Here is a 12,085-nt window from a genome sequence, read left to right on the forward strand (position 1 = left end):
ATATTTATGTCTTACTGCAGCAGCTTGCTAGGAAGACTTGCTTGCTGGAAAAGCCTTCCTACACTCCTCTGAGAGCTCCCCCATGCCTGCCTCAGGCAGTTCAGTTTATTTTTATTGCTGTATCTGACACGTCCCCTTAGTACGTATCATTAACATCCTGAGCTGTGCTAGTCAGCGTTTTCATTTTCAGACCCAGGATCACAAGCAAGCAGAGGTTTTTCCTAGAAAGACGGAGTGGACCATTCCCAGCACTGCTTAGGTCTGGCTCTCCCCTCGCTGCTGTCCCAAGGCCCTGGCCATCCTCCTCATTAATCTTTTGGAGGATGGCTTTTCTTTTTATAAATTCACCAAGCAAAGTTATGTCACCGCTGTGGTAACTTCCCTGCTGTACATTTACAGATGCTGTTGCTTATTCAGGTACTGGAAAGGCAGCAGGGAGGAAGAAGGGTCGACTAAGGCCGTGCAATGGAAACGTGCAGTGGTGAAACCCCCTCTCCTCTGTGTGCCAGAGCATCTGGTCAGACTCCGGCTACAGTCCCGGCACCCTGGAAAGCCCCGTTACAAGGCGCAGGCACACATTGCTTGCAGGCTGCAGGCTGCAGCTGGAGCTCAGCAGGGACCAGCCAAGGCTCGTACTCAACACTCGACAACAGCAAGTTGGGACAAGAAGGAGACCCCACTGAACTTGTCTCAGGCTTTTTAGCTCAGGAGCTCGGGATGAAGTTCAAACACCCTGGGACCTCAGCTACTTTTCTTGCAGATGTAGGAGTCCTCATGAAGAGGCCATACAAACCAATGCTCATCAGCTCTTAGCAGAGCATCACCACCATCAAAATAGATTCTGAGGAGAACTAGAACTGGATGCCAACCTGAGGATCTTTGAACCTGAAACAACCCACAAGACACAGAGTCAGAGTTAACAACTGTAAAAGCAGGGTTGAACTCCCTGAGACTGGAGACAGTTGTAGGTCTGGGATGGTTGGTTCAAACGGATCTTGTATTTGCAAAAACCAGAGTATCAGGGTGAACGTGGCTCAGGACTGGCTACAAAGGAACCGTAGAGATGAGATCCACTGCAGAGTCACATCACGGCAGGTACCTGTTCCACCTTGTATCAGCACCAGAGTGCCTGCAGTGCTATCAAAACACTGAGTCTTCAGGGCATTTTTAAAGTCCTGGGCTTTGCACAAATATTGCAATGGAGGGGAGTATTTGAAGCCTCCATGCCCCTTACTACTGTCTCAGTGACTGGCAGACTGGAGAGCAGAAGGATGGACGGACGGACGGATGGACAAAAGCTCTGGATTTTCTGGTTGCTCACAGCTGGTGGGATATTTTTGCTCATTTGCTGTCTGACTGCTGCTTGGCAGGACACTTGCCATGTTGTCCAACAACTTTAATCCCCTGGTCTCAGCAGGTTTGCAGTGTGGCTGCTTAAAGCATTTAAGACCTTTGCTCTTAAATGCCTGCAGTCCGGGGATGGGGGGAGAGAGAGGGGCATTAATTTATAGAGATTCATTCTGCCAAAATACCAGACTAAAAGCCTCTCTCTGGTATGAGACATCATAACAGCCTGGAGGCTGGAAGGAGTCTGTGTTAATTATGCATGAACCATGTTCCCCCGGCTGTAACTTCTCTGCCCACGCCACAAGTCTCCACACACATCTGGCCCATACCATCCTCCTAGGCACTCCAAAAAATGTGCAGCAGATGTCAGAATGGGCAGAGAAACATGCAGATCCCAGGGAACGTGTGGGTGTTGGGTGTGCTGCTCTGCTTGGACCAATTGGACATGCTTCAAGGAGCCCAGGGCCTGCCAGCTGCCTGGGTTTTGCTTTCCAGCAGTCTGTCACAGGAGAGGACACAGGGATAGTCAAAGGGGATAGGTGGGCCATGTTGCTGGTTAAAATCTAGCCAGGCTCAGAGCATCACCCAAACCGGCTTCATTTGACAAGGAGGTGAGGTTTGTGTGGTCCTTGCCTGTATTGTGGTTGGTCTGGAATAACAGACAACCATGATTTCCTACAGCATTTGCTCTCTAAAACCTCTGTTTGAGAAGTTCAGAGCTTTCTAGTAAGAATAAAGGCAGGCAGAAGTGCCAGCAGACCCTGAGAAGAAAGACCAGGGACTACTGCTTTACTTACAGACATGCTGTATGTCCAGGTGGCTCCTGCTATCCACACATGGGGTGAAGGCCAAGCAGAAAGGATGCTCTTCCCACCTGCACGTTGTTATGGCACATAGTGTCAGGGCATTGCAGCCCCTAGGTCCTCTCTGCCTCCCTTTCCCAGCGTCAGAGGATGGTGAGAGCCACTGGGGAACGAGGGAGACCCTCGTGGTGTGCGTGGTGATGGGCTACAGGGGGCCAGAGACCTTAGTCCTTGCGGGACGTCCAGGCCTGGTACATCGTATCCCGTACTTCCCACGGGATTTCACATGCTAGTGCTAGTGTAGCATCTGCTTCCCAGAAGCGCCTTTGTGCTGGCACCAGACAGGGTGCCTGGGCACGCAGCTGTAACTCCACACACGCTGCATTTATTCCAAACCAAGTGGCTTTCCATTCCAGTTGCTTCTTCCCACCCTCCGAATCTCCCAGTGCTTCTGCGAGAAGTGCTGTGAAGTCTAAGCCAGTGACGTGAAGCCTCTGAGCCTGGCATCTGCACGGTCCTCTGGGACCCTCGCTCCTGGAGCTGAGCTCTCTAACTCGGTTGCTCCTGCCGCTCAGTTTTTGTGTTCACGGCAAAGGCCAGCAGATCAGGCCACATTCTAACAGGGGAGTCAAAAAAGAGCAATCCTTTGCGCAGGCTTATGAATGTGTGTGTGGGAGGGGAGCTTGTCCGTGAATAGCTCTAATAAATTTTAGCTGTGTGAGGAGCAGGAGGAAAGTCACTGACCCGTTGCCCTGAGCCACCCAAAGGCATAGAGCATTTGGAGGTCATTCATTAAAGGCAGTGCTGGCTACACGCACGCTCGTAAATCTGCACCCACAAACCTTCAACGCTGCTCAGCATCGCGCCTCTGACCCGGGACATGGGAAGCATTAGGGCACCCATGGACCAACTTTCCAGAAATAAACAACCACTGCTTTGTCCACATCTCCCCACATCTCCCCTCCTGTGCTTCAATCTGCTCTGAGTTACTAGAGCCAAGAAATTAAAACACCCTGGTCTGGGGCTTGGGATCCAACTGCTGATCCCTCAGCCCACGGCACATGGAAAATTGAATCAGAAGCTGTAGGGACTTGCAGAGAGCAGGCAGTCTTTTTCCTTCCCCCCAGCAAAATTTCCCCAGGATGCCCCGCTAATTTCACTACTTCATTTAAGTGTGGATTCCTAAAGGGCTGTCCCTGTTTCCTCACTGTGGTTAGTGACCTCAGGCATGGAAAAAGACACACAGAGACTGCAGTTTGGAGGAGAAAGCAGGACTTTGTGTTCCCTCCCACCCCCGTACAACTGGGCACCATCACTCCTGTTAGAGGGCAGAGCGACCAGCAGAGAGCCAAAGCCCTCCACCAGGTGCTGGACAGCCCCACATCCTTACAGACAGTGCCCTGCTCTCTAAACCACAGCGTGCTGCTGTAATGTCTCTCCAGTCCAGATGATGCTAATTAAGCAGTAGTGCCTGGAGGTAATGTGCTTCCATACGTCCAAGGCACTAATGGTGCTCAGCAAAGGCATAGAGCAATTAGTCCATCTCCAGGTGTTGCCCCCACAATAAATCAATAGCTATTAAAGATAATTTATCCAATTTTTAACAGTCACACGGTTTTCCCCATTCTGAATCTTGGTTTCAAATTACCAGCCTGCAGTGGGGTTTATTAAGCCACGGTGCTTTTGTCCTTGGAAGAGGAAGAAGGTGGGTTCTCTGGTGCCCTTCACAGCCACTTGCATCAGGATGTGTTTTTTACGTGTCATGTGTACATCTGCAAATGTCCACCAAGAATCAGGGTTGGAGAGACCAGATCATCGCAGCCAACACCCCTTGTGCCGTGCCAGGATGTATTTGATCATGGGGGCACAGTAAAGTGAAAAGGATGGCAGGATCAGAGAGGAGAGCTGTAAGAGCCCTCCATCCGCCTCCTCCATCCCTCATGCCAACACGGAGGAGGCCCAGCAGGAGATCGGGGTTAATGGCACAACTCTAGACACACGGGGTCTCAATATACTGCTGTGCCATGGACTGTGTGCTCTGCTGTAGCAAATCCATGACTCCTTTGTCCCCACCTGCCCCTGGTGACAGCGGCATACCTGCGGTCTCCGGTGGATGAACACATTTGAAGGACTGTGAGATGTTACAGCACTATCATGGTCACCCAGGTTTTTTTTCAACAGGAGGAAAATGAATGTGGGAATTGTTGAACGACAGAAAGAGCAGACATCCGAGGGATGTCCCCGGTACCACCGAGCAGAACATGGGGCCTTTTTGGACCAGCCCCTGACAACCCTTTCTAAGTGTCTTAGACGTACTTAGGGAAGGAAAACCCACACAGGTAAAATCCTCTTGCTCCCAGAAACAAAAATAGAAGCGAGAATAAATAGACTTTGAAATGTCTCTAGTACCTTTACCTGCAGAGGGTTCTTTGTGCTTATGGCAATGACGTGATACTTGTAGTAACACAGCTCACAGCTCCAGCAGCCTCTCTCACTAATCCACTTGATCAGACATGGCTGGTGTGTGCACTTCACCGATCCGTCGCATCGACACGGGCTCAGCAGCTCCCCCTGAAAGAGAGACAGCATCAGCGGAGCTCCCCTCCTCCCACAGGGCCTGAGCATGGCACGGCACGGCACAGCAGAAACTGGTGCTGGCCAAAGTGCTCCATCCTCCACCCATTTGCTCTTTGTTCCTTTTTGCCTGGTTTGGCTTAGGTAATCGTCCTGCCTCCATCCATTTTCCCTCTAATAATTCTTGGTTGATGTGAACAGAGCTTGACAGGGATGTAACGGTCTCAAATACTTGGGTCCTACAATTTTTTGTGCAAAGAGACAGTTGGGTAGCTAAGAGATGCCTAATATCACCGCTGAAGGAAAAGCTAGATGAGCACAGCTCTTACTAGACACCAGAGGACCCACACAAGACCACAACGAGTGGACACAGCTCTGTTGGCAACCAGATGCCACTGTTTCACTGCTCAGGCTTCTGGGTCTCTGCCACCTACTTTAGAAAACGAGGCTGGTGGTGGGGATAGCTGCGAGACAGCCTCTGCTGTGCTGGGGTCCCTCCCGCGCAGCCCAGGGTGGCGTCCTCGAGCCCGGCTGGCCGGAGCGGGGGCACAGACGTGGCGGCCCTTGGACTCTGCGCAGGCTGGCTAGTGCCAGGCGTGGAGGTGCCGCTTCTCTCCGGGAGCTGGACTGAGCCCAGGACGTGCCAGGCAGTGGGTGTCTGCAGCGCTGGACACGGGACTCTCCTTCCCAGTTCTGCCGGACCCAGAGGGACAAGCCTGGCCGTGGGTGGCAGGTGTGTGCTTTGGGTCCAGGGCTTTGTATACCCATAGCCCAGCAGAGAAAAGGTCCTCAAATTTCACCCCCCATCCACTTCCCGCAGACAATCTGTCCTGAAAGTGAGGCATACTGATGGATAGCCTGTAGGGCTGGCTATTTCCACCCTAGAAGCAAGCAAGATGGAGAACAAATTGTGTCCTGGCTTATGACACACAGACATTTATGAGTGGTGGCCAAAATGCTGAACCTCCTGGCTCGCTCCCTTGTTTCTGGTGTAACTTTAAACATACTATCCAAGAAACCCCAATATTATTCTGATCTATCTGCTATCGTCCTGCTCACCATGGGACTAAATTCCTCTTGGCACACACAAGCTCAGGAGCTCATTTTACAGACATTTGCCATCATTTATTTAGGGAAGAATAGAGCTATTACATTTTACTCCCCACCTTTTAGTGTTTAAAAGCCAGAGTATTGACCCCAATAGTGTATGTAGCTGTGCTCCAAGATTTAAAACCATTCAAAGGCAGCATGAGAATATCTACGGGACGGGGAAGGCTGGCATCATACTTTCAGTGCTGGGGAGAGGATATTTCCTCTGACACCCCTAAATCAGCCCCATCATTACCACTGACGGAGCACCAGGATAACAGACCCTGGCACCTGAGGCTGCTGGACACAGCAAAAGACACCCACCCCAGCTGCCTCGGGTTAGGAAACCAGATCCTGCTCTTGCTAAGCCTGGTGGGAAACTGTCTTAGCTTTCAGGGTACCACATCAGGTCTTGGGACCTGAGGAACTGAGCACCACACTGGGCAAAAGTGATACTTTTTTTTTTGAAACCTAATGCAAACATGTTAATAATTTCATTTTTTTCAGCTAGGTGACCTAAAAATGTCATCTTCCATGAAATTTTAGCAAAACTGTAATAACTGTTTACGTTACAAAACCAGCCTCAGTTCTACCTGTCACTGGTTTTCATTACCCACTGGAGGGGGTGCAAAGGGAGAGGGGGAGCAAGAGGGTTGTAGGATCCGTGAGCCTTTTTCACCTGGAAAGGTGTGACAGGACAAGCCAGGAGAAGGGAAGCAGGGAAGCGTTAGATGGGAGGAAGGTGTGTGTGGGAAGGAGCACTGACATTAGGCATTCAAACTCCCCTGTGTGAGGTGCAGTCTGAGGGGCTCGGGTTCGGCTGTGCGTGTTGGTGTCCCTTGCTGGGACTGGGTGGGCAAGCACAAGTGTGATAAGGAACCCGCAGGAGCATGTACTGCCAGCCAGGATGCGAACGGGGAGGGATCGGGGCTCAGCACAGCTCCCCTGATCCCCTGCTTGCTAAACCTGTGCCTGCTGCACCCCTCTTCCATCCCAAGAGCCAGCCTGGTGCAAGGACCGCTGCTCCGTGCGTCTGGTCTACCCTCCTCCTCTCAGTCCCTGCTGCTTTATTTTCTCAGCAGCTTCACCCCTCCAGCGCACAAGTGTGATCCCAGCACCAAGCAGGTAATGCAGAAACCTCCCAGCTCTGCAGCATCCCTGCCTTTCCACTTCACCGCACACTGGAGTTATCTGAAGGGCTCAGAGGGGTGAGCCACAGACCTGGGTTTCGTCTAATGAACAGCTGGAGGCACTGGTGATGAGGGATCAGGAACAGGGCAGAACAGAGCAGAAACAAACAGCAACAACCTCCAGGCAACAGCAGAGGACAAAAACTGTAGCTATACCATGGACTCATGTTGGCTTCTTGGGCTCTGTAATAAACGAGTCTAAAAAATCTGAGCTTGTCTCTTCAGAACCAAGAGGTGCCCATAAACATCCTCCACTGCTGCGGGTACCCAGTCCCCCTTTCCTAATGGGGATGCTCCAACCCAGACAGTCCTGCCGGCTCCGGCCAGAGCTCAGGACTCAACCGTGGAGATAAAACCCCCAGTTTCTTGATTTTTGCAACTCTAGCAAAAACATAATTTTCTTCAGCCCTGTGAAATATTACAGCCTTGCGTGTGGCACACAGCTGCTTTTGCATACTGCGAAGCCCCATTCTGTCCGCAGCAGACGTTCGTAAAACACTGCCGCATGCACACACATGCACACGCGCGCCTGTACCAGCAGAAAAATAAACACCAGGGGCATATTAAAGGGATAAATCCTTCGTACGGCAAAGGAGAAAGAGTCTCATCACGAGCTGTACAGCGAGCTCAGGCGCAGTCCCTTGGCTGCGATACACACGAAGGATTTGCTGTGCGGAGACCTCTGCTAAAAGCTGCACACACACAAAAGCGAGCCCAAAGTGGGGTGCAGATCACAGCAATTAGGGATGGAAATTAAATCCCCATGCCCATTTCTGTAGGTTTGTTGGAGACCTCTCTGCACAACGTATTCTCCAGTGCTTCAAGCTACAGCGTTCCCACCAATTCCGTTGGGGGAACTGCTCTCCAAAGACCCGTTGAAAGGTCCACTTCCCAACGCTTGTTTTTGCGATTTTCCTTTGTAGAGTTACAGTCCGTCACTCGGATCAGCCTAAGCAGCATTTCTGCTTTATCAGCAACTAGTGGAGAAATGCTCCCCGGCAGCAAGCTTCACCTTCAGCTTGCTCAGTACCATCTTGTTCCCCTGAAACAACCAAGTGAGCTTAGGACTCAGGGCACCCGCCTTTTTTTTTGTTGTTGGTGGTATCCAAGTCTAAATTAGGGTTCATGTCAAAGGTGGAAAACCAGAGTTAACAAAAAGGGAAGAGTGGCTCTGGCTTCAGCCATAAGCTTCTCAACGTATGGATCAAATACTCTTCTCTATATATTATTACTCTACTTCTGGGAAGGGTAATATATTAAGCAATTATGTATAATATTCTTCCCTATTTCTGGCTGTGATGGGAGCTTGTCTCTAGGGGCAGCAGTGGCAAGGCCAGGTTTTACTCCGAGGAGGACAATACTGCTGGAGACGAACTGGGAGTGCAGGTCTGTTCCAGCTCTATCCCCTCCTTATGAATTCCCGATCTGTGCCCGTTGCAGCACGCCAAAGTGGTTAATGATTATCTGGGCCCTGCTATTTTAAGCCTACTGGGAGGAGTTTTGAGAAAGGATGGGAAAAAAATTATTGCCAGCGCACGCTTCTGATGCTCAGTCTGTCTAGGGAGAAAATAACAACGTCAGGAGCAGCATCACCCCTGTTGCATGCTGGTGTCGGTGTTTTTCCCAGCTGTTTTGTCCGTCATTTACCAGTGCTGGAAGCCCATCCACACGTTGCTACCAGAGCTGCAGCTGCTCACCCACCAGCAGGCGGTCATGGGATGTGTTTTAACTATAGATTAACTACAGCAAATTTGCCCACCCGGTCTCCTTTGAACATGGCAGGCCTGGGGACGATGGTGTCATTGGGCCAGGTCATGGTCTCCCGGGGTCTCCCAGCTCCAGCTGTGCTGACCTGTGTCTGCTGCCTGGGCTGCTCCTAAGCACCAGCTCAGCTAGAAAGAGCCACATTAGCAACATCCTCCTACCACAGCTGCTAAAGCAAACATTTTAAAAACCGGTGCAAGGTGTACAGCAAACTGGGACGGTTGATGTTGATCTTAACACCTGCAGCTTTTCCTCAGCTGTGTGTTTTCCCTGCTCAGGTGTACAAAGCAGCATCGGTCATTAGCACCACGCCCAGGACCAGTGCCCCAGGCCACAGCAGGGCAGTGAGAAGAAGCTAAAAGAGTTGTCCATGCCACGAGGGCTACCATCTCTCTCTGGGTATGCACATGCAGCTGCCACTGCTCACAGGAGTAGCTGCACGCATGGATCTGACTGGCAGCATTTATCTGAGTTTGTCTTGTTTGGTAAAGGAAACCAGAAATATTTAATTTCAGGTCTTCAACTAAGTCCCCTAAATACACCTAGATCTTCACATCGAATTTAAATGCAATGGGAAGTTTTATTACGGCAAATAAATGCCAAATGATTTCTATATTAGGAACATAATTACAGAGGAATTAAGTCAAATGGCCAAGAGAAACCCATTGTCACAGAGCTGGTAAACTTCAATAAACATGTACTAATGATCACTCTGTCTTCACACACACTTACAGGAACTGCCCCTCCATCCTTTGAAACTAAACACACACATTACTACCAGCATCTCAGCCGCTTTCTGAGTACCCTCCTGTGTGCCAGCACTGTGCCAGCCAGCAACAGGCAACAAGGGACACATAATAAGCACCTATGAATATGTGTATTGCATGAAATTCTCCAGCATTTTGGGAGACTGATGCAGAGTGTGGACCCAGCAAGGAGTCAGTGGGCTTGCACCTCCCATGGTGTTGGGACGGCACAGGGCACGGTTATGCAGAGGGCTCTGCGGTGGGGTGGCATCTGCCCAGGTGCCCAGGCACTGACCCCAATCTCTGCATCAGCAGTGATTTGCCAAGAGACTTTCCTTGGGGGGCATTCCTGCAACCGGGCAGCTCCCTAAAACCTGTGGAACCTATAGGAAAACCTATGCAAGTAATTATAAAAAGAAATCACCCAGACTCCTTGCAGTTCCCTTCCCACCCCCAGGTGCCACCACTGCTGCCACACTACCTCTGTGGCCAGGACCCATCCCACAGCTCCCCTGCAAGGCCGGGCATCCCTGCAGCATGCAGACGTAGCACTGCCCCATGCCAGGCAGGATCCGTGTGCCCTGGGGGGGCAACAAGCACCCCCAACCCCAGCAGCAAGAGACAAGGCAGCCCCATAAAGGACTGGAGAAAAATCCAGCTGTGGACAATTATTATTCTGTTGCTCAGCCATGGCTTTAAGCCTGCGGCTGCCTGGCTGAAGTTTTTGGTCTGGGATCTTGGCTTGGGATCTCCCTGGGGCAGGACAACATCTCTGAGGGGCTCTGGCATGGTAGAGGTGTGGGTCCCTCTCTGGGGCTCCTCATCCCCACAGCAGTGAGCAGCCACAGCTGGGCACCGCAGCCTGGGGGCTCCGAGATGGGTGCAGGGGCACACAGCTCTGCTTTTTCGTGGTTTTCTGAAATTTTCTATGGGTATTGGCTGTTCTGGCAGCCCTGTGAATGAGGCACTTATCTCTGACACGGCAGTGACTAATCTAGCAACAAAACACAGGCATCCCTCTGCCTACAGGCTGGATGTGAGCAGAAAGGCAGCTCAGCTTCAATGCACCCAGCAAAACCACCACGCACCCCTCCAGGACCCGCCAGGCGTATTTTGGGAGTGCCTGGAAATGTGGGTGCTGGGCAGGAGAGGGATACGTTTCACAAGGCCCTGAGCTAAGACCCAATTTTGTTCCAGAGCAAGTCCTGTCTGAAAAGCCGTCGCGTCCGCAGAGCTCCCGATCCTCCGAAAACAGCACAAATCGCCTTTCCGCCCACGGAGGCTGCTGCCGCGGCACCTGCGAGGGGCACTGGGGCTGCCACGCTGCTCAGGCTTTTCTGCACCACTCTGATGAGAATCCGAAAGGCTGGAGCCGCGTCGTGGGGAGGGCAGGGTGGGACCCGCTCCGCAGCATCCTTCGGCAGGAAGACTCGTCCCGCCGCTGCCGCAAGTGAAGAGACTCTCCGGCGGAGCAGCGGCTGCCCACAGCCTTCGGCTTCACTACAGCCAAGGGGAATTTTAAGTGATCTCTGCTGCTTCCCATCTCTAGTGTGTTTTGGATGGATGGATGGACAGACAGAGCTGGAGAAGACAGCTCAGAATTTGGGAGCGGGATGGAGAAGGGGGAAGGAAGGGAGACTTTCTTTTTTCTGAGCCTTATTGGTCCCCACAGGGTTTTGGGGACTTTTTTCGCTGCAGAGCTAAGGGCCCATCACCTCACCTGGCCTGCTCACCCAGGCATCAGTGAAGTTTGCCCATGTTTTAAGCCAAAAAATGGGTTATTTTTGTTAAAGTAGATGACTCAGGAGGCTCAGCTGTGTCAGAGGCAGACAGCAGGCAAAGCCCCTGTGCCCCCATGCCCAACAACAGTGTGGGGATTTGGGGAAGAGGCGTCTGGCCGGTCCCCATCCCACACCTGTGCCCCAGTCCGCAGAGCACAGGAAAGCCCAGAAGGCCCCTGAGCCACACCACGGTGCTGGCTGCCCTCTGTTCCAAATTGCCCCGCTCCTCCTCTGCCACCTCTGAGCGGGATGTTCAAAAGCAAGACCTCCCCAGTGCTGCCCGCGTGCCCCCGTGGCATCCCCACCGCATATTAACAGGGGTGGGTGCCACATCAAAAAAGCCTGAGGGCAACCTCCGAACCCCACCTTTCCCACAGGGTAAGCAGTGCTGCACCGGACTCAGCCGGGCAGGAGCAGGGACCAGTCTCTTCTGCACATAGATCAGCTCTCGGCAGAAAAAAGCAGAAAAAAGGCTGGCTTTTTTTCCCACTTCAATTGCTGAAATCTTAAAGAGCTCTGCAGGGCAGGAGGGTGGGCAAGAGACAAAGAAAGATGAGGAATAAAAAGTCAGGAAGAAAAGAAAGAAGGAGGCAGAGGCTGGCGAAGTCCTTGGTGCAGAAAGCCCCGCGCATTAGAGTGGTGGCTCAGCCTCCCTCAGACTGGAGCCTTCGCCGCGGTGACTCATCCTCGGAGCAGTCTGGAGTGGCGGCTCCGCAGCACGGCTCTGCCCGGGCTCCTTCCCCCATTTCCAGGGGAAGGCGATTGAACGCAGCTTAACGTGAGCTGTCAGG

The 12,085-nt window shown here is 52.0% G+C and overlaps 1 protein-coding gene across 1 annotated transcript in view; it reads right to left on the bottom strand.

Annotated features, from left to right (window-relative positions):
• The window catches only part of MARCHF4 (membrane associated ring-CH-type finger 4), a 103,620-nt gene that overhangs the window by 25,735 nt on the left and 65,800 nt on the right, over positions 1-12,085 (bottom strand). Inside the window, exon 2 of the mRNA XM_082001313.1 lies at positions 4,566-4,721. Coding sequence (XP_081857439.1) covers positions 4,566-4,721 — 156 coding nt within the window. The remainder of the gene's footprint in view (positions 1-4,565; positions 4,722-12,085) is intronic.

This window comes from Phaethon aethereus (genome assembly GCF_964289735.1).
Source record: "Phaethon aethereus genome assembly, chromosome: 6".
NCBI classification, from domain to species: domain Eukaryota; kingdom Metazoa; phylum Chordata; class Aves; order Phaethontiformes; family Phaethontidae; genus Phaethon; species Phaethon aethereus.